Genomic DNA, 25922 nt, shown 5'->3' on the forward strand with positions numbered 1-25922 from the left:
TGAACTGGCAGGGTCATGGCCTAGATCTATGAGGTCAGCTTTCAACACTTTGGCCATGTGACTGAACACTGCATTCATAGCTATTACGCAGATAGTATATATTCCATGGGGTCTTCAGCCTCTGCTATATATGTATTTTTAGTTTCATATATACAACTGGTTTAGTGGCACCTGGGATGGATGTATACATTCAGAAAACACAAAACAAGTGAAGAGATGGAAGACAGTTTAATAATAAACACTAAATACTTTTTACTGTGATTACATCACTGTCAATAATCGCTGTTGCTTCATTTTTAGTAGTAAAAGAGAGTTAGCTGGAGAAAGCACTAGCCTTCAAACATGTTTACCATGTTTTTACTGTAATATTTTATGTACAGCATAAACAACAGTCTTTTGCCTATCTGCATTTCTGCACAGGTGCATGATGTTACTAACATAACAAGGCAAATCCAAAATGATGGAATTCTTTGTGTTTGATTCTAGACCATAAGAGCTAATCTTTAAGCAGTAGGTCAGCTCAGATTCTTAGGGGGACTTCAGAGTTTCAACTAAAGTTGCCGGGGGAGGGAAGCCTCAACTCCTACCAGCTTGATACTAGTGCCAGCAATAGATGCCTAGATGCTGGAAAGGGATCACACGTCAGCAGGAGAGCACCTGGAGAGCAGCACAAAGGAATTCCAGCCAGTAAGTCAGCTTAACAGGGGGCCCAACTTAAATGCCTCTGTGGAAATTCACATAGCATGGGGAATAAACAAGAGGAGCGACATGTGCACACCTGCAGGACTATGATCTTACTGGCATCACGGGGACATGTTGGGATGGCTCCTATGACTGGAGTGCTGGAATGGAAGGATACAGGCTCCTTAAGGACAGGCAGGGGAGATGAGGAGGGGATGTCACCCTCTATGTCAGTGACCAGCTGGAGTGCATGGAGCCCTGTCTGGGGATGGATGAGGAGCCGACTGAGATTGTGGGTCAGGATTAAAGGGAGGTCAGGGACAGATGTTATAGTGGGGGTCTGCTACAGGCCACCCAACCAGGAAGACTGAGCAGATGAGGCCCTCTTCGACAGATAGGAGCAGCCTCACATTCACAAGCCCTGGTCCTCATGGGGGACTTCAACGACCCCAATATGTGTTGGAGGGACAGCACAACAGGGCATGAGCAATCCAGGAGGTTCCTGGAATGCACTGATGATAACTTCCTTCTCCAAGTCATAGAGGAGCCAATGAGGAGAGGTGCTATGCTGGACCTTGTTCTCACCAACAAGGATGGGCTGGTGGGGAATGTGAAGCTCAAGGACAGCCTTGGCTGCAGTGACCATCAAATGGTGGAGTTCAGGATCCTTAGGGCAGCAAGGAGAGTGCACAGCAAGCTCACGACCCTGGACTTCAGGAGAGCAGGATAAAGTCCTGGAGGGAAGAGGGGCCCAAGAAAGCTGGTTAATATCCAAGGATCATCTCCTCCCAGCTCAGGAGTGATGTATCCTGACAAAGAGGAAGTCAGGTAAAAACACCAGGAAGCCTGCATAGATAAAAAGGAGCTCCTGGACAAGCTCAAACATAAGAAGACTACAGAGGGTGGAAGCAAAGACAGATAGCCTGGAACAAATACAGAGACTGTAGCTGTCAGGGATCAGGTTAGAAAGGCGAAAACCCTGACAGAATTAAATCTGGCCAGGGATGTAAAGGGCAACAAAAAAAGCTTCTATAGGTATATCAGTGATAAAAGGAAGATGAGGGAAAACGTGGGCCCTTTCCAGAAGCAAACAGGAGACTTGGTTGCCCGTGACACGGAGAAGGCTGAGGTACCCAACAACTTTTTTTCCTCAGTCTTCACCAGCAAGGGCTCCAGTCACACCACCCGAGACACAGAAGGCAGACTGGGAGAATGAAGAACCGCCCTCTGTAGGAGATCAGGTTCAAGACCATATAAAGAACCTGAAGGTGCACAAGTCCATGGCACCTGATGAGATGCATTCACAGATCCTGAGGGAATAGGTGGATGAAGTAGCTAAGCCACTATCCATCATCTCTGAGAAGCTGTGGCAGTCTGGCAAGTTCCCTCTGACTGGAAAAGGGGAAACAAAACCCCCATTTTTAAAAAGGGGAAAAAGGAAGGCCCAGGGAGCTACAGGCCAGTCAGTCTCACCTCTATGCCTGGCAAGATCATGGAGCAGATCCTCCTAGAAAACATGCTAGGGTACATGGGGAATAAGGAGGTGATTGGTGACAGCCAACATTGCTTCAGTAAGGGCAAATCATGCCTGACAAATTGGGTGACCTTCTCCGACAGGGTTACAGTGTTTGGTGAATAAGGAAAGAGCAACTGACATTATCTACCTGAACTTGTGTGAAGCATTTGACACTGTCCCACATGACATCTTTGTCTCTAAATTGGAGAGACATGGATTTGATGGATGGACCACTCAGTGGATAAGGAATTGGCTGGATGGTCACACTCAAGAGTTGTGGTCAATGGCTCAATGTCCAAGTGGAGAGCAGTGACAAGTGGTGTTCCTCAGAGGCTGGTACTGGGACCAGCTCTGTTTAACATCTTTGTCAGCAACACAGACAGTGGCATTGAGTGCACCTTCAGCAAGTTCACCAGCAACACCAAGCTGTGTGGTTCTGTCGACACACTGAAGGGAAGGGATGGCATCCAGAGGGACCCTGACAGGCTTGAGACGTGGGCCTGTGAGAACCTCATGAAGTTCAACAAGGCGAAGTGCAAGGTCCTGAACATGGGTCAGGGCAATCCCAAGCACAAATACAGGCTGGGCGATGATGAGTGGATTGGGAGCAGCCCTGTGGAGAAGGACTTGGGGGTATCAGTGGATGGAAAACTGACTGTGAGACAGCAAGGTGCACTCATTGCCCAGAAGGCCAACTGTATCCTGGGCTGCATCAAGAGAAGTGTGACCAGCAGATTGAGGGAGGTGATTCTCCCCCTCTACTCCACTCTCCTGAGACCCCACCTGCAGTGCTGTGTCCATCCCTGGGGCCTCCAACATAAGAAGGACACGGACCTGCTCGAGCGGGTCCAGAGGAGGCCAGGAAGATCATCAGGGGGCTGGAGCACCTGCCCTATGAGGACAGGCTCAGAGAGTTGGGGTTGTTCAGCCTGGGGAAGAGAAGGCTCCAAGGAGGCCTTTAGCAGCCTTCCAATACTTAAAGGGGGCTACAGGAAAGATGGGCAGGGAGTCTTTATCAGGAAGTGTAGTGATAGGACAAGGGGTAATGGTTTGAAACTGAAAGAAGGTAGATTTAGATTAGATATAAGGAAGAAATTCCTTCCTGTGAAGGTGGTGAGACACTGGAACAGGTTGCCCAGAGAAGCTGTGGATACCCCTTCCCTGTTAGTGTTCAAGGCCAGGTTGGACGGGGCTTTAAGCAACCTGGTCTAGTGGAAGGTGTCCCTGCCCATGGCAGGGGGGTTGGAACTAGATGATCTTTAAGGTCCCTTCCAACCAAACCATTATGTGATTATATGATTCTATAGTTTAATTGTTGTGTAAACTGCAAGATGAAAAAGAAACTACTATACTGCATTTCTTTCAGTCTTTTCTGTCATAAAAAGCTTACAGTGTTAAGCATATACATTTCATCTTTTTTGTAGTTTCATGTCAACTATTTCCTTGTTTCTCCCTCACAGTCGCTATGAATACTTCTTTGATGGTCTCCTTATCCAGGTTCCTGCCTGTAAAGAGAAATAAATTAGATAACTATATTTTACAGTGTATTACATAAAATGTGTGCAAGTAGCAACCTGCCAGTCTTCTCAGCAAAGAAAAAGATTATTATACCAACAAGTGAAAACAGCAGTATTAAAATTAAGCTGCAGGTAACAAGACAACTTTATATTTTACAGGCAAAACCAGACTTCAAGCTGCACAAGTAAGGGAAAGGAAGAAAAATTGGGGGGGTTTTGGTCATAAATACACTTTGCAAAGCAGAGACTGACAAGTAAGCAGAAATGTACAATCTCAGCATTACAAGCTTTTCAGAAACAAAACAGATTTTATACATTTTTATGGCTATAATCACCTTCCCTACAGTTACTGAATATTTGATCAAACATTCAGACTACTGCCATCACAATATTTATAATCATAGATTTTAAAAATAAAATTATATATACCAACATAATTTATGAATACTTAATATTTTATTTTATTTTGAAGTCACTAAATAAGATAGTGTGGATTCCTCTCAACTGGAATATAAAATTGCAGGAGGTCTTGATGGATAAACATTTGACTGAAGGTTATGCTGAACATACTCACTGTTACTCTGGCCAGTTTAGGCTGGTTGCTTCTCACTGGACAAGTCACAGGATTGCCTGCTGAAAGAACAGCTTCTTAAAGTCAAACAAGGAGATATGTAATTTCCTCTTACCTATTAGGACCAGTCTATTTGTTCTCTTTTCATCTTCTTTCCAGGCTACTGCAGTCTCTTCCAGATCATAGAGCTCATGGACACCTTGGACTATCACCTGATGAGATTTGCCTTGAATAGATACCAGTCCCTTACCAGAAAAATAACTGTTAGGATATATAAACAAACTTTTTAAAATGAAATATGTAAGAGGGGGAAAAAGTCTGAAATGAGGCCAAGCAGGGAAAAATAGTTCTGGCAACTATAAACCAGTTAGTCAAAATAAACATGCAGTATGATCACTTCTACTTCTAACATCCATTCTCACATCTCCCTATTTTGTTAAAGACTAGTAACTACACTTTGCCATATTCTACCTTCTGTTCCTCATTTGGTCAGCATCTAGCATGTTCAAACAAAAACAAAATGTCATCAGCTACTATGCCACTTTGAATATATATATATGGTGTAGGACATATGAGTCCATGAAAGATTGATTGCCAGCAAAGATAACGTAAAATGAGCAAAAACGTTTAACTTCAGATTATTCTTATTAAGCTCTCAGGCTCAGTATATTCACTATTCTGAAACAGAATCTTTGAATATTGGAAAATGACCAAACGTTTGTGAAGTAAAATGACTAACAACAGAATTAGAAAGGATTACTGTCAGAGTAAGACCATTAACCCCCATACCAAAATTTGTATTAAAAGAGTTTTCACCACTTCATGTAAACCTTTATAAAATATTTTAGTAGAACACATTCTGTAAAGCATGTCTTATACTTTCCTACAGAAAAGAAAAAGAGTGAAAAATATTTAATGAAAAAGGTCTGCATTTGATATATTACTTGGTATTCTATGATTATTACTGCCAAAAGGATTATGGCTGCACGTAAGATATAAAAGCAACAAACTTTGGAACTCATCCTATAATTACCTGGGGTTCATTTGCTTTGGTGTATTTGTGATTAAGGGCCAGCACACAGTTTATCACAGGACTCAGATCTCCTAAAGAATTACTTTGATTCCTATGCTTAATATAACAAAAATGTACTTCAGCATAGCAGTACTGTCTTCAGACAGCTTAAGATGCATCAGTTGCTATTTTCTTCTATTGGTCAAGAAGGGGGAAGACAAGGATATTCTCAAGAACACAACCTTTCTTCCAATGAAATGAAAATAGTTATGTCACTATCCACGATGCACAAGTGTTCTCAGAAAACAAACCAGAGCATATTTTCTTGTATTTCTTACAGCCTACCAAATGAGAGACTTGATTCTCATTTTTTAATGATTTACTTGGCTGCTTGGTATAAGGAAAATATATCCTAAATTATCACTTACACTCCTCTCAAAACCATGCAACTGAAAAAACATATGAAGTGCCCATGAAGATGAATATTCATGGCCTGCATCTTTAAAACTACAGCCTGACAATACTGTAAAAAGTTGTAAGCGTAGACCACAACTAGTATTGCACTGCTATGTTATGTCAAATTCAACTCAATTATAATTAGAAAGCAATCTATAGTACCTAATCCCTAGATAAGGAGACCTTTATGTGAGATGGATGAAACCTCAAAGCAATGGAGATGAAAAATTAAAAAGTGATTTAACTATGTCCTGATTATTAACTCTGCCACTGATGTTTGGGACTGTACATCTTCCCTCTCAATTCAAAACAAGAGGAACAATGTTTGCTTCTCTGTCAGCTATCTCCTTTTGAGTTGTTCCACCAGACAGCAGATAACAAACTGCCTCTGCACAGAACAATAACAAATTGCTATTCTCCATTTTGTCTGCTCTGCCACAGTGATCCAGTAGCACCTCTGATAGAGAAAGAAGTTGGTAATTTCTGACTAACCTTCAGTCTTATGACATCCATGGTGCACCCAGTCTTATCTTTCACATTCTTCTCCCACAGAAGATTCTATGAAAAGGAAAAATGTTTTCATGAACAGAATGGCATAGAATGACTTTCTATAAAAAGCCACAATGATTTCTCAGTTGACAGTGTTGTATTACTTACCTGAACAAAAAGATTTAAGTTTTCTTCTTTTATATTTCCTGGAACTTCAAATGTTACTGTAATTATACCCTGCAAATGAAAAGACCCACTTATTATTATCAAACTGAATAAACATTTCATTAATTTCAAAAAGTCTTCTTTATAACTTGGCCTCATGAAACAGCAACTATATACCTATGTCAAATTAAAAAAAAAAAATCTCCATTTCTGTTCTGCTCTAATTTGCTATATCATACTTTTTGATTGTTTCAGTGTGCATTAAAGAGGCATATGCAATACTTTGAATAGTTTAATGCCATAGGCTTCTACTGCATAATTCTTTGCTGTAGGTGGTGTTTGTTCTCAAAGAAAGCCTAAGAATTTTAATTCTTATAGGCTAGTAAGCTCAATCTTTCAAATATGTTTAGAATGTTATTTTCTTGGCATACTGATCTTTGTCACAATTACTGATCTTCATCACAATTCTATCAGACAAAAATAATTGAACATATTTTTCACATATCTGTACTTGCCTGTTTTGAAAGGCTTTTTCTAAACACACTATGTAGGAATACATTCCTAAAATAAAGATGTCTGAAGTGATGTTTTACTCCAAAGCAACCACTGGCTTACTGCTCAGAACAAATTATTATCAAAGCAGAAGGTGAAAATAAATGTGTAGTTTAAAATTAACTGTTTATTAAAAAATAAAGGAAATAATGTGTCTTAAACTTATTTTTCTCACTATCACCTCTCAGTGGCATAGAAGAACATACAGAGGGTTACTTTCTGTACAACCTAAAATTCTTTCAAATGATTACTGCTTTCAGATGACTAGTCTAACTTAAAGAAAAAGCAACAAGAAGCAATCCTAAATGTTTATCTAATGACCGAGTAAACTCACCAAAACAACCAAGAGCTAACACTTTGAGCAGCTTCAAAACAAGAAGTTGTTCAGTGTGCCACGCGTAGTGCAGTATTGCTTCTGTTGACCTTCCACATGAAGACAATAAACATGCTTCATCATCCAACAAGGACTTGCAGCCTACTCTGAGTGGTGTTCTGCTCTCATTTATGCCTTATCTATCTCAACAACCACCTTGGAAATGTGGGTGTTCAACTAAACAGGGATAGTAACAATGAATTCTCACTGTTTCCTACTGGCTAATTGGCTCCACATGACAAAATCAACAATACCTTCCTTAATAATACAAGCACACTATAACTCTCGTAACATTCAGGAAGGTTTCTATTTGAGTTTTTTTTCTATTTTAGGGATGTATTCAGACTTTTATTACTATAATTGAATCTATTTAAGATGAACACACATTTTAATTAAACCAAAAACTAAGAACTTAACATTCTGATCACAGTTGTAGTTAAGCATGAAACTGGTTTTATATTTAATCTTTAGTTCCAAGAGGCAAGAGGACATTATAATTGCCTTCTGCTGTTTTCAAGACTAGCAACTTCAAAGTCAAGATTTCCAGTTCAAAAAGAAAAATATGTGCATTGTATGCATCATATTTTAACCTGAAAATTAATCATAGCAACTTGCTAGAAGGAAAGCACACTTTTCTAAGATTGTAAAATAAAAACACAAGTTTTTCTTTTTTTGCAGCTCCTGAGGGGACTATTGCCCATGGGTGAACCTTACCCAACCAGGGATACCCTGGAGAGGACTGTGACTCACAACTCATCCACAAAGCAGGGTACCTGCATATGGACTGGGGCCTGTGGGTGACCCATGGAGCAGGGTGGTGACAAAACCACTAAGAAGCAAAAAGAAGCAGAATGCTACTACACAAAACTACAGGCCCTGGCAAAAAGTCTGTCTTCATTGTAAGTCCCCTTTAAGTATACTGGAAGGCTGCAGTAAGGTCTCCCCAGAGCCTTCTCTTCTCTAGGCTGAATGACCCCAACTCTCTCAGCCTGTCCTCACAGGAGAGGTGCTCCAGCCCTCTGATCACCTTCATGGCCTCCTCTGGACCTGCTCCAACAGGTCCATGTCCTTCTTGTGCTGTGGCCCAAGGCTAGATGCAGTACTCCAGGTGGAGTTTCACAAGAGAGGAATGCATTACTGCAATGACTTGGGGAATCCAGAAGGAGCCTTGGTTCTGGTACTGGGAATCTGTGATTGTATACTCTGGTGTGGCTGGTGTACCCACTTCATGTGTGGGGATGTGTGCAGACAACGTATAAACTGTTGGAAAAAGTAGGGACCTGTGAAAGCCCTAACAATACAGGAAGATGACTGGGAAGACACAGGATGGTGCCAGCACCAAGGCCACATGCACATGGTGTGGGGCCTTAACAGTCCCCTAAGGAAGCACCCAAAAAGATTAGCCCAGGAGTTGCACAAGGGATACAACTACGACCTGTAGAACACTGGGAGGTGTGCTGCTTTGCTGTGGGGGTATGCCAGAGTTTATCATATGCTTCAAATGGAGCCTCAGAAAGATCAGCATCACTTAAAATTCATCACCATCAGAGTTACAGTCACTGTTAGACTACTGGTCTGCTAAAAGATGCACTAGCAAATGCTCAGCAAGAATGACAAAACTTGTATCAAAACTTAGCAGTTGGTAACGCTGAACTGGCCAAAGGGAAAGCTGTGTGAAAGCTGTGTTACACCTACTATGAAACCAGTAAGCCAGTTTAAAATTAAGAGAGTCCTATCAGGCAGCCCATGGGAAATGGGAGCACTGCTCCCCACAGTGCAACCACTCTGCGACCTTTTACTTGAAGTAATTAAAGCAGTACAGGACATCTGCACCTGCTGTCCCCAGAAGTCAATTCTCCAGTGGCTGTGGTGGTGCTGGGAAGCTAGAGGGCACTTGCAAAAGTAGGAAGCTCTGGGGTTTAATGACAAGCAGTATGCTGAACTCTATCCTTCTGATCCCACAAACAAGACCCCCGTGGAGGGACTGGGAAGAAGGGGCAATTGACTGTGGTCACTTTGACTCCTGCTGTGTTTACCAGAAAGGGGTAAGGGAACCTAAAAAGGCTGAGGCCACAAACCAAAAGCTCTGACAGCTAGGCACAATCACTATTTGCTCCTCTGGTATCACCTGATAACCTGGTGAGACATCCTATTGATCAGGGAGTGACCTAGAGTATGATACTGGGGTGAACATGCCAGAGGCAGGTGTGAAGATCAGCCTCATGGCAAAGCATGACAAAATTGCAGTTGTGAAAGTGCCAGGAGGGGATGAAAAATCTCCACGCTGCCACCCCACAAACTGTGACTTGGAAAGTGGAAAAGAAGTCCTTCAAAGATCTACACTAAGGAATAACAAGCTCAGGAGAAAGGTCAGAGCTCAGTTAACATGGTTATAGGATATGAAGCAAGCTCTGGGAAATCAAAGTCGTCTGATGCATCATCTTACTCCCTGACTGGGGAAGTGTCCATGTAATATCAAACCCACGCATTTGGGTTCTGGATGAAACTATAGCTGTTGGACTCAGAAACCAAGTGGATATCCAATCATGGTGTTACCCTGTGGTTGTACTATTTGTTTGTTTGAATATTTGCTTGTATATTAAGACACAGTGAGTAAATTAAACAGCCGAGTGTCTTGGTTCCGTGTTTTGCAGGAACAAAGCAATTATAACCTTACTAATCTACACCAAAGTGTGGAGTCTACAATGAAAATATGTAAATTCAAACCCTTATAATACTAACCTCCATCATCTCCTTGGCAGGAGATCGAGGTTAAATGCAACTATTTTTAACATGTATATTCTGACTCCTACAACATTAATCCCTACAGTCTAACACTCAGTGGCAAGGAGTGGAATGCATACTAGGTGTTTCTGATGATGTTAAGGGTAGAGTCTGTAACTGATACGTGTTCATACGGCTCTTTAAGTATGTGTAAGCTTACAAGGCTTATGCAGCAAGGAGTTACAGTACTGAGGGGTGTGGGAGGACGCCATCAACTGCCCTGTGTGTCTCACAACCCATTCCAGCCAGCTCTGAAACCACACAACAGTAAAAAAAACATCTCACACATCTTCAGGCAGAGAAACACATGGCACCCTGTTAGAGAGACAGTCACCTCCATCCACTTGGGACTGAAGAGTCTTTGAAGGATGCATGCCATGTCATGCCAAAGCAGGTACATACACCCCTGAGAGACTGCAGCTCATTGTTTACCCACAGAGCAGGGGCACTCCACGGGTACTAAGGGCACTGCATGAAACACAGGGAAGGAACCCTAAGGAACACAGCAGTGATGAGGCACAGAAAGTCATTACACAAACATCCCCAACTTCCAATGCCACATGCTGCCTTGCTTAGAGGTCGTGGATAGACTACGTGTAACTCACTGAAAAAAACAGGGGAAGTTAGGAGAAAGAGGGAGAAAGAGAGAGAGGTGTTCATCTAAGTGCTTGTGTAATTGTTTTACTTTTTTTTTTTTTTCAGAACTCAAATCAGTAATTATAAGGTTTTGTTGCCTGGCAATAAATTCAGTAATTCCCCGACTTAAGACTGTTCTGCTTTTGAGAAGGATCTAAGCAGAAAGAGATACTGTGATCATAACATCCAGAAAACAAACTGGGAAAAAAAAGAAAAAAGAGAAGAATAAAGAAAATTAAAAAAAGAGCTTTTCTAGTAAAACCTGTACGTCATGGATAAGACAGGTGCTTAAAAGTAGCAATTAGCATAGAACTGTTTATATTCTGTAAGGATGATGGATAAGACCTTTCTTCCTTAAATTCATCTTAGAAAGTAGATATGATGATCACAAAAAATACCGTATTCACTCAAATAAAAGCCACAAAGACAGAAATGTTACTTGCAGTTGCACACTGGGGAGATAAAAGTTTCTGCCCTGATATAAATACACATTGGGTAGAGTATCAGGGCAGAGAAATACATTTTAGAGTCTAATTTGACATACTAAAACTAACATCAACAGAACTGTTTCTTTTTTTTAGCATTTAGGATCGATACCTAGTTTGTAGGGCAGAAGTTACTTCACTGTTACAAGTTAAACTGTTACTATTTTGTGTGAAAACAATAGGAAGCACTCACAGAATGGAAATCCACACATGCTTTAACTACTCATTGAAGTTTTATTACAGCTTTAAAGAATGCAAAGTCATGAGTAACGCCTCTCTGATACCTACATACACAGACAACATTTGGACAACAAACCTACAAGATAAAGTCTGGCTACAAATTTAGGACATGATTCTTCAAATATTAAAAACAGTAGAGCTATTTGTCTGTTTCAGTGATGCTCTCCATGTGAATCAATCAATTATGTGACTGGAGCAGTGGAAGCCTATAAGGTATTTTTGAAAGTAAGACTTACTATATCCATTTAGAATCTACCTATAACAAAGCATATTCCTGCATGTATTCTATGTAATTTTCCAAAGATTTTAAAACACATTAGTCCTTAACTGTGAAATGTGAAAAAGTAACATGATTAGCATGCAGTGATTGCAATTACCCTGAACATCCCTGTTGTTACAAAAAGATAGAAGCAGTATTTTTGGCAATTACCTTATCTAGATGTGCATGTGTTGTCTTTACAAGCTCAAGCTTTTTCTGCAAACTGAAAATAAGTACAGTTAAATGTCACATTTGAGTAGGATGGCCAAAATGTCATTATTTCAAAATTTAAATAAACTCTTCAGTATTGCAGACCGAAACTAAAATATCAAAGAACATAAATTCAGAAAAAGCATCAAGTGTTAGTTCAATTTTAATCTGAAAATACACAAGTTTGTTTACCCTGGTTTGATCTAGTTAAAGATTTGTGTTAGAAGGTTAGTTCTTCTAAAATATAAACACAATTATAGTATCATTCACAGTATCTTTGGGATTTTAAATATTTATACTTCAAAAAGTACAACACCCTTGATAATCCCTTGTGTAGGAACGAAAGGCAAATTATACCATTAAAGCAAGAAAGGAAACATAAATCAGGAGAATTTGACACTGTCCCACATGACATCTTTGTCTCTAAATTGGAGAGACATGGATTTGATGGATGGACCACTCAGTGGATAAGGAATTGGCTGGATGGTCACACTCAAGAGTTGTGGTCAATGGCTCAATGTCCAAGTGGAGAGCAGTGACAAGTGGTGTTCCTCAGAGGCTGGTACTGGGACCAGCTCTGTTTAACATCTTTGTCAGCAACACAGACAGTGGCATTGAGTGCACCTTCAGCAAGTTCACCAGCAACACCAAGCTGTGTGGTTCTGTCGACACACTGAAGGGAAGGGATGGCATCCAGAGGGACCCTGACAGGCTTGAGACGTGGGCCTAGGAGAAGGTGGGCCTCATGAAGTTCAACAAGGCCAAGTGCAAGGTCCTGTACATGGGTCAGGGCAATCCCAAGCACAAATACAGGCTGGGCGATGATGAGTGGATTGGGAGCAGCCCTGTGGAGAAGGACTTGGGGGTATCAGTGGATGGAAAACTGACTGTGAGACAGCAAGGTGCACTCATTGCCCAGAAGGCCAACTGTATCCTGGGCTGCATCAAGAGAAGTGTGACCAGCAGGTTGAGGGAGGTGATTCTCCCCCTCTACTCCACTCTCATGAGACCCCACCTGCAGTGCTGTGTCCAGCTCTGAGGCCCCCAACATAAGAAGGACATGAACCTGCTCGAGCGGGTCCAGAGGAGGCCACGAAGATCATCAGGGGGCTGGAGCACCTGCCCTATGAGGACAGGCTCAGAGAGTTGGGGCTGTTCAGCCTGGGGAAGAGAAGGCTCTGGGGAGACCTTATAGCGGCCTTCCAGTACTTAAAGGGGGCTACAGGAAAGATGGGGAGGGACTTTATGAGGGGAGTGTAGTGATAGGACAAGGGGCAATTGTTTTAAACTGAAAGAGGGTAGATTTAGATTAGATATAAGGAAGAAATTCCTTCCTGTGAAGGTGGTGAGACACTGGAACAGGTTGCCCAGAGATGTTGTGGCTGCCCCCTCCCTGGCAGTGTTCAAGGCCAGGTTGGACAGGGCTTTGAGCAACCTGGGCTAGTGGAAGGTGTCCCTGCCCGTGGCAGGGGGGTTGGAATTAGATGATCTTTAAGGTCCCTTCCAACCCAAACCATTCTAGGATTCTATAATTTGTGCATTTATTACACACTGATTTTTTAAAAAAACCTTTAGAATAATTATTTGAAAAGAAAAAAATGTACAAAGCTGTTGCTTGTGAGAATGAAATCTGTAACACTAAGTGTAATACTATATACCACCTTCCCTTTCAACTCTGCTGTACAGCTCATTCCTACCGTGCAGCACATGCCTGCTAATTTAAAACTGCTCCTCTCTACTTCATAAATGAACTCAGGGACTTGTTTTGTTAACTATTTTCAGGGTCTTACTACAGGGTTTTACTACAACTTTAGATTACACATCCACATCTGTCTTTAATCAAGATGGTGGAAAGTTTCTTCACATACTGTTTCGGTACCCGAGAACATTCCCTCTGTCTTATGTCCAACACGCAGAAAAAAAGAATACTGCAGCAAAAGTCACTATGAAAACAGCTTTCTGCTACTTCAGAGAAGATTGCCCATAAAATTGTCTTCTCCTGCTTTGAGGACTGTAAATTTTAAGAAGCCTTTCATGGTGGAGAAAAAGCTACTGAGTGCTATGAGGTAACATTTCATACTCCTACTTCTTGCACTATCTTTGCTTTGCCGTCTTCTTCACATACTGCATTGCACGTAATTCAGAACTTGATGTGTTTCCTGTCACTTCAGGGCATGTATAGACTACAAGGTTCTACTAGTACAGCCACATGGATCAGATATTGTATCTGTCTGCTGTGCTGGCAGAAATCATTACTGTAGTATGCAGTTAAAAGAACAATTTATTAGTGTACTGGTGTGTATTTGTGCTCAAATGGTGCTGGATGCAAAGAGTTTTTCTGCTAGAGATGGTAGGGCCACCACTAATATTTCACGTAGATATTTCTGTATCTATGAACTGATACCAGGGTAAGCAATTTTGCTGTACAGAGCTCAAATAAAAACAAAAGAAAGGGAACTTCATTTATAGCAGTCTACAACCTTCTTGGTCCTTTCAGAACGTCTTTAAATGCTGAAATTTCAGTGTTTCCTCTGTTTTAATACCAAATATTGAGAACCTCTGAAGGAACTGTGAGTGAGATAAAAGACTAGACTGAGGAAAGCAAGAATTTTTTTTTTTTTGTGGGCTCCTCAAGGACCTTCTCATATTTGTAGAACACAGCACTTCCTACTACACCTTGCAGAATATCACCTAATATTACAGCTAATCAGATCTAATTGTGAATTTCCATTATCAAGAATGATCCTTTTCTGGTTCACATCATCTTACTGCTTTTCTCTCTGCTGTGTGGCTCCAGGATGAGTCAGTTTAGCTAGTTGATCCGTCACAGGAACTCAGGACACAGGTTTATAATCTGGTTTATGGCATAATAGTTATCTATTGCCTATAAAGCATATATTGGTTTTCCTCCTCCTGTGACTTTTTAGGCTGCCTATTCCGATACCTCCCTTGATGCTGCCATTGGTAGAGATCTGACTGGTGCATTCAAGGATCTCAAAAGAAACAAACACCACTTTTCACAGATCACACAAAAGCCAGTGTCAGCAAAAGGAAACAGCAGCAGAGTCGGGAAAAAACGGCTATCTTTTGGATAGTACTGCACCAGTTCACCGAGAAATCTCAGGAGCGCATCTCATCTAGTACAGCTTACTAGTTTGTATGTTCTGCAATTTCTCCCTTCTGTGAATAAGGAAGTGGCTACATTCCTTTACCTGAAGTGAACAGTGTGCATCCGGGAAGAAAAATGAAGCAGGTCCTACCTCCAGTTGTGTATTCCCTTTCTTTTATGATAAGCACTGCAGTACACCTTGATCTTTTCGCTGAACAACTTCAGCGCACAATATGTACAGACAGACCTCCTCCCCTTGCGTCCAATTTTACTTTTCCACCCATCTAGCATGCTGAACCACACATATGGCATTGAAAAAAAACCAAGAACATGGAACAAAGTAACCAGAATTTGTAGTGGCTTTGTTTGTTGTGCTCAGTCCCTCATTGTTTTCTGTGAAAACTACAAAGGACTCCAGTTCACCATGATGTGAAGTGAGAAAAATTTTGAAATCCTTTAATAGAAAGTGTACAAATCTCTACTACTAGTATTAAAGCAAAACTTGTATTTTGGGGAAAAAAGCCAAGCAATCATGCACACCCTGGCTCATTTAACTTTACAAAGTCAAAAAGCTTTTGCTGCACGCATTTCAAGTGGAAAAAATTCTCAGTCTCAGATTACCACTTACAAAGTAAGAATTTTAAACAAGTGACTAATCTAGAATTTTTAACAGAAACTCAGATACAAGTTTGAGCCAGGATTTGAGTGTGTCTATTTCATGTATGTATTTATACAATGGGCATTACTTCTAATAAAAGACAGTGAAATTATCACCATACCTTACTCCAGATAAGCTGTCAAAAGCATGCAGGTCCAAGACATCGGAGAGATCAACTCTAAACAGAGGGAAGAAAGCAAGCTTTATATTTTTTTTATATTTAAATATTATGTATACTTAAATAATTATTTTTTAAATGGTTCACTGAAGCTTATGTTTGTTTTCCTGTCTATCATACTAATGTCATCAATCCTTATTTTTGGATGCTGGTGGTCAGTACTGTCTCCTACAAAGAAACGCAGTGTTTATTTACATAGTAGTACATTTAGTACAGAAACATAATTATAAAATATAGTAAAATACATGGTATTTCCAAGAAAGATGATAAAATTGGTCACACTGGATGCCTGAGTAACAACTGGTTTTCCATAAATGGGAAAATGAACCCTGAAGTTTTTCCCCGCAATTATTCTGCACCCTTAATACAGACTCTCTCAACACACACAGAAACCCCTGGAATATATGTAGCTTATACTGACACACCGTTAGCAAACAAAACTGAAATACACTATGAAGTAAGTGCTACTATGAATAATTTCAGCTCTAACATCTGAAACAGACAAATTAAAAATGCAATACAGAACAGTCAGCACTGATCATATTTACTTGTAAGAACAGCTATCTATAAACTTGCAAAAGAAATTTTTTATAAAAAGCAACACAGACTACAAGCTTCACTACTAATAGCAATTGATAGCTTTCTAAAAGCAATTAATGATATGTGGCTAAACACAAGGAAGATATGACAGGTTAAAAAAAAAAAAGACAAGACCTCTGGAGCGTGCTCAGTATTATTAAACTTTTACACCAAACAGTAGCAGTTTCTAAAGACGAAACGCTTATAATGTAAAACAAAAAAATAACCCCTCTCAAGTTCATGACCAGCTCGGTGGCAGTTGTTTTTTCTCAGCAGTGTTCTGAAAAATCATAGAGAAACACTCAAAAAACCACTATATTGGTCCCTTTTAAATGTGGGCTTTTGTGAGACAAAAAACCCCCTAAATTAAAGAAGATATGTTCCCAAATAACATGATAATAAATTAATTTCATGCTTATTTCACTTTTTAAATGTTTAACCATGGGAGAGACAGTATGTGTCATCCACTAAAGAATATTTACTAGTAACACAAGAGTTGTCATTGAGGACTGAATCTGAGGTCCACTTAATCTAATATTCAAAATTTAATGCTGGCATTAGACACCAGAGGATGATACAGATGTGGATACTACACTTCACATATTGGATCTCTTCCTAATGGACATGAACAGATACTGATTTAAGACACAAAGCATGAAGTTTAACTGTTAGCCATGCTGGATACTTTCATAACCTTTACAGAAATGTTTTGGGAATTTTTTTTCCATGTTATAAAAATCTTCGCCTCAAACTTGCACTGATTTCCTAGGGCAGTCAGACACATGCATATGCAATTTACGAGTAATTTAACTTTATCACTAAAGAGTTTGCTTCTTTTCCCCCCTTCCAAAGCATTTCATTGACCATTTCTGTACTCTGCCTTGCAATTAAAGAACAAGGAATTCCTGATCTTCTTTCTCAAAACCACTGTTTGTTCTCAGTAAAAACATGTTGCCACTTCTTTAATTTCAGATGGAGCAATCAGTTGCAAATCTTTTTTACATAAGTGTTTTTCTAAGCCCTAATCATCCTTCACGATTTTCCTCCCCATCCTGTGGCAAAGGTAAAATTTCCCATTCTTCATAATATAAAATAAATTCCAGAATTTTAAAAATATCGTGTTCCCAAAAGTTTACTAAACAGGAGGACAGGGAAATGCTACAATTGTATCTCTGCAACTCCATCCCTTTGCAGTGTTTGTTCTTCTTTTGTCTTTCAATCATTCATACTGCACTCAAAGTACATATATTAGATGAAGAAATATCACACTGCATAGATGTCATCAAAACTGTAAGTAATACAGAGGTCTCAAAAATAAAAGACAAATTTGGATACTGTAAAACTAGACCCAAGATTTACATTCAGAATAAAATCCTGATTAAATTTAATCTGGAGTCATCAGAGCATTCTCACCTCCATTTACAGACAAACACCAGTAACATTACTCTAATACACTCAACTTCATGAAACACTGCTTAATAATACTGAATTTACAGAATAAGACAAATTAACAAAAGTCTAAATTTTGCAGCAGAATCTAGAGTGACTATTACATTAAAACTCTTCACATATCAAAAAAACTGGTAAACATTAAAAGCTTGATTGTAAGAATTGCTTACAAGTTTATCCAACACTTCCTGTTTTGAACATTAGTCCCTAAATGACAATAAATCCATTGAAGAAAGTAACTTTTTATGTAAGACATACACACTGACCTAAGAGAAATGTTTACTGAGGATCACTAAAAGAGCAAAAAATGAATGAATGTGAAACACTTTTCAGTAACAGAATTTATGATCCCCTCTATAATATTGTTTATTCTTGTTCTAAGAATTCTTCAACAGAACTTGCAAGTTAACCAGAAAGGAGTGTGAAGCTGTCAAAACTACTTGAACAAAGTAATGAAGACAGTAAGAAAATAATCTTTATAAACTAAAAGGATAGTCACTAAAAAGAATGCTTTTCTGAGTACAGCTGTCCAACAGCAGAACATAAAACTTCAGTGACCAGACTGCGGACAAAATTTCAAATAAGGTAAAGCCAATAGAAACACCTAACAAGATTATCATTTTTAGAAATGTAAACTGAGCTGATCTTCAGATTGAAGTCAGACAAGCACCTGCCTTCAAAATCCTGGCTTACTGAACAAAATGCAGGCACTTGGTAGTCCTATCTGATCAGCCAACAACAGCAAATATTCTTCTCTACACCTTCCAACTATATTTGACAATAAAGTAAAATTGACTTATTAAAGTTATTATGTCTATTCTTTTCCCTTCAAAAATTGCTTAAAACAGAAACCTGTATTATACGAACATTTATCACAATATAGTCAAATAACTGATGTAACAGTACACAAATCAGTCCTAGCAGACTGAAAGATATGGCAGCTCTCCTAATGTCCCTGGGAATACCATATTCATTTAATATCTTATTAAAGAAGAAATCTGAGTCAGAATTTCAATGAAAAATAGCAAACCCAATGCAATTACTCTTCTTTCTTATCAACTTCCTTGCACAGCTTTCAAAGTCTTTTTGTAGTAGCAACTTATTTGCAACAGCCATCATAACTGAGAAAAATCTTTCAGCTGACACAACAGAAAGAAAACACCACAGTGCACATGCATGATCAATGATTGGCTCAGAGACAACCTGGCCTTTCAAGTTGCTCTATAGTTACAAGATCTGGTTAACAGGTTATAAGAAACTGAATTCCTACCTATACCACTCCCTTAAAAATCTGCTACATTTTTGGAATATGCTGAAGTCAATTAAACTATGTCTGTATTAGCATTTTTCAGGAACTTTCCAAATGTTATTACTCCATAAATGGGAACATGACTAAAATGCAATTTTAATAATTAAAAGCCATATTCATAATAAACTTAGAGCAAAATGCATATTTTGCATTAAAAAAAAATGTCCAAGCTATTGTAAAATCCATTTCTCATGTAAGTAAGAAATACCTATGGTTATACTGCAAAGTCCGATAAGTGATAAGCTCTGTAAACTAAGCTACATCTTAACAGTGATGTTTTTAAAAAAGTTATACACTAGAGTGTAGGATGTGAACAGTAACAAAGTACAATACGAAAGAAAAATGCATTTTACTTATTTTAAAAAAATTCCTTTACCTAGATGCTTATTCATAAAATAAATATTGAGTTAAATATTTCTAATTCGATAGCTTTCCTTTACACAAACTGATCTAACAGCATATTTAAATCTGTCACAAAATAAGCAGGATCTGGTACCTAGTAATAGTGGCCATTTAATACCTTGATCTTTGTGTCTCCACAATTTTAACAAGTCCATTTATTGACCTAAAATAAAATAGAAAAATCAGAAGTTAGATGAAAATGCAACTGGTACTGCTTGAACAAGTTAACCATGGAAAGCAGCATGAGAAACAGCACCACAACAGTAACCCCCAACTCTGTTACCAACTTCTTGAACAAACCAACAGACATCCCAACAAATGTTTTTTGTAACTTTTTCATCTGCTAAGTAAGGGTTGGGGAACTTTACAAGTTTGACAACAAAATACTACCAGTAAGAATAGCATTTTCCTATCCAAGACTCTTTATGATACACTCTGCTGAGTCTAAGCATTTTTACTTTTGGAGCCAAACTACTAATAAAGTTGTAAAGTATTTAAAAATGTTAATGTTTCATTTTAGTTATCATGGTATTCATAGAAAAAGATGGGATATGTCTTCGATCATTACTTTGATTCAGCCCATTGCTTCTTCTACACCTATGACAATTATTTGGGACTTCCTCCAGATATCTCTGCATTTGTTCGTGAACTCATATCTACCAGCAGATTTTTTTTTCTCTGATGCTAATTCTGAAAAATGGAAACAGCTGCCCAGAAACACAAAAGCGTGGACACTTAAGACAAAGACCTGTCCTTAGTAAGTAACATTAAATCTTACCCAGACAGGCAAACTGCTAAGATTGTAGAAGCACATAAAAGTATTGAAATGCCTTTAGAAAGGGGCAGTGTATTTTCCCTTCTGAGCTAACAATTTGTGTCAATGTAATTATGAGATCTAATTTCTGTATTAACAGTACAAAGGAAGTAATTATGTTTAAATAAAAATAACCTTTGAGCCAGTACAGTTATGCCAAAACTTTCATACCTGACAGATGTTCTGACTTTATGCAATTCTTCCCCTGAAACCAAATCTGTTTTATTGATGATTATAAGATCAGCTAATGCAACTTGCCTATGTATTAAGGAAATAAAAAAGAAATACATGAGCAAACAATACTTTTCCTGTAAGGCATAAACACCATCTCTCCCATAGCACCACAAAAATAGTATGAGCATTGTTAGTACAGAAAGGCAAGCATTAATCAAACTAGAACATCGTGGAGTATGACTGAAGTACTAGTTAGTGGCTTCTCCTTGTGCTCTTCTGTGCCATAAGAGAAGTCTACCAACCTACAAAGGCTTGCTAGTTTTGGGTTTGTTTTGTCTTTTAACAAATGTCATCTAACCCAAAGTGCTTGGTGATTTATGAACTTCACAAGCCCCTATCTCTCTTGCATGTAGTCTTTCTAAAGTCATACTTGAAATCTCTTTGCTTTATGAAGACTTCTATCGTTACAATTATTCTTAATCACTGTGGCTCCACATCTAGCAAAAATATTCCTCTATCTCTAGTTCTACTTTGAGTTTCTGATAGATCCTAGCCTGCAATTTTTTATTCCCCCAACACAGGTGGTTGCCTTTCATTTACATGTAATCCCATCCCTCTTAAAGTATGTATTAGAAGAGTCAGATCTTGTCAAAAGACCAAATGGAGCATGAAGCAGTTTTTCTATTTTCTACCTCGTTATACCAATCTATCTTTGTTTAAAAGCAAAGGAGGAGAAAAAAGCCTTAGAAAAAGAAGCCATTTCTAATGAACTTCTATACACTGCAGTTCCTAATTGTGATATATAAAATTAATTTACACATTCATACCGAGATGCTTCATTGACCAGACCTTCTGGCTTCTCCTCTGTCAAGTGCTAGACAAAAATTAAAACAATTGGATTAAGCATATTCAAATGACGTTTAAACTCATTTGCAATTAAAGGAACTCAAAACCAATTCAGCTGAGGTATGTTTTTCAACAAGGTATTGAAGATGGTGTCTAGAATTTTTCTGTAAAATTATGGTAAAAAAGCACATTTATGCATTCAGCATTAGAGAAGCTTATCACAGTTTTATGAAAACTCTTCTCATTTAATTAGGTTTATGATTAGAATGTAGAAGAGTTGGAAAACTGTTTTATATTTATTTTAACTACTTTTCAGATTTATGATGAAGTTAAAAAAGTCACCATACAGTAACCATGGAAAAACATATCTGAAAAAATGAAAGTACAGTAATTTTACCAGTGAGTGTGATGTCACCTAACTGTTGAAGATGGGTTAGGCTTGCAGTACAGGATTTCATATACATAACTGCATACTCCTTTTCTCTGAAAGATTTGACAAACTTTACTTTTATAATGAAAATTTCTAACTACTTCTGGGTTTGTACAAATAAATCACTACTTGGCAAGTCTGCCCAACATCAGTGTTTGCAGTCTGTTCAGGTTGTAAATAGGCAGAAGAGTCAGTCAGCACTAACAAAAGCAGAAGCTTCTAGTCACACTGAAGGAGTTCATTATCATCCCCAGCTCTGTGCTTCACCTGTCTGCCCAAGCTAATGTCCTCACAGAATAACTGATGAAAGGCAATGCCTGTATCTCAAGTAGCAGCATGAAGTTTAGCAACATAAAGGCTTACTTAATTTAGGCAGAGCAACAAGCTACGCTGAAGCAGCAAAGGTTCATCTACAAGTTATTTTCTGCCCACTCTGCCATGGAGGCAGTGATCTCCAGGGGAGAAGCATCGCAGATCCCTGGAAGCAGTAAAATTTTAAACTGATGCTGTAGTATTAGTTCACCACTTCGGCCTTACATGCGGGAAGATTAGAGAGTAGTATGCATTCCTTCATCACAAATATTATTTTAAAATTTGGTTTTAAAGACACAGAGATACCAAATGAAAGTGAAATTAACTGTCATGGGAAATATATAAATTAAAAAACCCTAAAAAGCTATTTTTTCTTCAAGTAGAATTATAAGCATTACTTGACTTGAAAAACAAGAATAGATTATTGCATACTGTTAGTCTGTCACTTTAATCAAAAAAAAAAAGAAAAAACAAAAACTATTTCCTGATTGTGCACAACCTAAGCAGAGCATAACAAGAGGATGACTAGGAGGGAACCTCTCCTCTGACCTTTTCTTTGTAATCCTCTGTGTATTGATTTTATTGAATTAAATGTTGTCAGATTTGTTGCCCTGAAAACAATGTCAGTAGTCCAGATGTCAAGTCCTCAAAGTAGAAAGCTGTCACTTCAAGTTGTCCAACTGTTTGCCCTTGATTTAAAAAAATGAGTATTTCAGATTGCTGAGTGACAAATCCATTAGAGTGATAACCCATGATATCAATTACCACTTCAGTTTCAATTTGGCTGACTGGTCACAGGGTACTACTATTTGTCATCTTTTCTTGTGATGGGTTGGTTCTTTGAAGCATGACACCCTTAAATTGCTGCCTATTATCTCAATGTCATTACCTATATGGCTTTCAAAATTCTTTGAATCACAAGCAGCTGTTGAGGTCAAGCCTTGCAACCAGAGGAACTCCGCAAGTTAGCAAGTGCTTTATACAAAGCAAAAGTTGTTTACTTGGCATATAACTGAGAAAGTCTGAAATTTCTGTATTCTGAGTGGATGTCAGGATCACTGATTAAATAATGTAAGAGTTTTCAGTGACCTGTCACAGATAATAATGGATAGAAAAGCTGAATGTTTCAAAACATTTCTGTGTTGTTTCTGACATTAAAGTTTAAATATTTAAAATTTTATTTTTTAAACAATAATTCAGTGCTGGTGGGTGCAATGCAGTTATATTTTATTCAAGCCAATAAATCAGCACTGCGTGAAGATAAACAGAAAAACATCTGTGCAAGTAATAAAACACATCTGAATTAGTACAAGGGCACTCATCTGAAAAGGGCGCCTGACTTAAGACATGCTGTGGTTTCTTTTGGTAGCTGAGCTGATTTAAAAGTCAGTTCCTCCATAAAAGGGCAAACCAACTCTCAGTCCCTTCCCCTCATTCTTCTGCCAACTCCTCCACAAAAGTCCCTGCAAAACACGATGGCTTAACTTGCCAAACTGGCATGCTATGGGATTAGATGAGTTCTGTCCTGGTGCACCCCAAATTGACAAGAGGATAGGACTGTGCCCTTTTGGTAAATCAGCTATTAGACCAGCTCAACTGAAACAAGAAATCCAAATAGTCCACACAAAATAAAATCTTGTAAAGAGGGAATAACTTCCTTATTTTTTAACCATTATTCTTTAGTTTTCTCAGCTTTTTACAGCCATTGTAAAATACAGAGATATTAAAAACACTTCAACAGCATGATGGGATCTTTATACCATGGAGGTATCCTTTCTTATGGTCACTTTTAGTTTGAATCCTTCAAAATCAATACCTAATAATTTAGGAAGTGACTACTTTGATTAAGTTGCAAATAATTGCATTTATTACTAGGTATTACAAAAAAAAAGTCGAACTATTTGATTTAATCAATTTCTGTTGTTATTCAAACTCAGTGTTGTATAGGTCTGTTCTTACACTACACTTTATACAGATTACTCTACTACCTGCTCTTTTTGCCTGCTTCTATATAATGAAGCAATCTTTTAATCTGAAATGGTACCTAAACACCTGTCTCATCTCTCCTCACCACAGTTGGCATTACATTAACACCTTTCCCAAGTGAACCCTAACTCACTTGTTACCACACTACTATCAAAGGTCTGCTCTTACTCCTCTCCTTTCAAGCAACATGAACAAATGACACTGCAAGACAAATTTCTCCACTGTTTTTACAGTAATCCAAATGTCTATTTGGAATACAACCAAGAGTCCTGAGTGAAGTGATAGAACTAGAAGGAATCAAGTAGCTCGCAACCTGACAACTCTTAGTAGACATGCTGCTCTGTTGGTAAGAATCTGAATTCCTATGAATATCAGTACTCCCTTGTTCCCATTCAAAATATAGTACTGATGTACCGCAGCAACTGAAATCATCCTTTGTAAGAATTAGAACTACTATAAAAATTTAATTCATCTGCATGAACATTATTGCAATAGCTGTTCTAAGGTTGCAGTTTTAAACCATGTAACAAATCCAGTAACTTACCTGCAATCCATGCTTTGCATCAACAACAGATACAATACCTAAAACATAACATTAAAATGGAATAGAATTGTGTTGAAAGCAGCTAACAATTTAACAATTTATAAACTTCCTATACAACTATGACAATACCATCACATTTACAACTGGTTATAATACTTTCAATGCTCCCAGTGTATCTGAACATTAGACTTCTCACCTAATTATTTCCTTATTTGTTACTCCTGTCTGTGGTAAAAAAAGTCTCCGAAAACAGGTAAGAGATTCTCACAAGGCAGATGCCTCTCCTCCTCCTTCCACAACAGCAAATTGGCAGACGTATGCTTTTACAGGTTATCAAAACAAATTAAGAGGACTGAGGTATGCAGTTATTCTGATTGTAAGTGACCAGGAATCTGCAATTCTCTGGCAGAAACTTAGGAAGCTGTTTCCTATTCAACTGAATGTTTCCTTGGCTAGATGGGTATTTCACGGACTGACCAAAGTGTTTGTAGGATTTTTTTTAAGATAAAAAGGTAACGTTTTTTCCTACATTTAAAAAAAAAAAAAATCAACATTCAACATGCTCTTTAACTACATATAGTGATTATTTATGTTACAGTAAACTCAGACTTTTACTGGAACACAGCAAACGCTAGGGCTATCAAGAGTAAGGCAAAGAAGGCAGAAAACAAGACAAGAGAGTCCAGATGTTGACAAGTTAAGAGTTCAGAAAAAAAGAAACCATTTAGGAAACACTGCACTGGAAAAACAAATAATGAGAGCTGTAATATTACTCCTAAAGAATGTCTCATAGCATCTAACTAATGAGGTTTTTTTCCCCCTTACACCACAATCAAGATCTCTCCATATCTGATCCCTTAGCAGAGCATTACACAACTTTTGCTGGATTCAGCAAACTGAAACAGCTCAGCAAGTAGATAAATAAGCATTAGAATAAATCAGTGGATTTCTGTGGTCAAATCTGGGGATGTGAGAACCAAGATCATGCATTTGAAACATCTTCTGAAACCTTGCCTTAAATGATAAGATTACACTAAATTCAGATATGGAATGCCAATACAGTGGAAAACAAGCTTGCACTTCTTACCATCAAGATAGATATCACTTCCCAGCTCAGAATCAACCCAGAACATGGAGGCCACAGCTCCTAAGAAGTGCAGTACATTTAGTTGCAAAATTGACATTT

General features: G+C 38.5%; 1 protein-coding gene across 6 annotated transcripts in view; it reads right to left on the bottom strand.

Moving 5' to 3' along the window:
- Positions 1-209: 209 nt before the first annotated feature.
- LOC141917945 (zinc-regulated GTPase metalloprotein activator 1A-like) overlaps positions 210-25922 on the bottom strand; it is a 32856-nt gene continuing 7143 nt past the window's right edge. For 3 of the 6 annotated variants that reach the window (XM_074811729.1, XM_074811724.1, XM_074811730.1), the window contains 11 exons: positions 25824-25883; positions 24737-24774; positions 21446-21492; positions 20616-20702; positions 19749-19793; positions 15835-15891; positions 11908-11959; positions 6411-6479; positions 6246-6311; positions 4401-4530; positions 210-3702 (listed from right to left, as the gene is read on the bottom strand). In XM_074811729.1, coding sequence (XP_074667830.1) covers positions 3629-3702; positions 4401-4530; positions 6246-6311; positions 6411-6479; positions 11908-11959; positions 15835-15891; positions 19749-19793; positions 20616-20702; positions 21446-21492; positions 24737-24774; positions 25824-25883 — 725 coding nt within the window. In that variant the 3' untranslated portion in view covers positions 210-3628. Of the gene's footprint in view, positions 3703-4288; positions 4348-4400; positions 4531-6245; positions 6312-6410; positions 6480-11907; positions 11960-15834; positions 15892-19748; positions 19794-20615; positions 20703-21445; positions 21493-24736; positions 24775-25823; positions 25884-25922 lie in introns of all 6 variants that reach the window. The other 3 variants (XM_074811727.1, XM_074811725.1, XM_074811726.1) reach the window with 3 other exon arrangements.

The sequence above is a fragment of the Strix aluco genome, chromosome Z, assembly GCF_031877795.1.
Source record: "Strix aluco isolate bStrAlu1 chromosome Z, bStrAlu1.hap1, whole genome shotgun sequence".
NCBI lineage: Eukaryota > Metazoa > Chordata > Aves > Strigiformes > Strigidae > Strix > Strix aluco.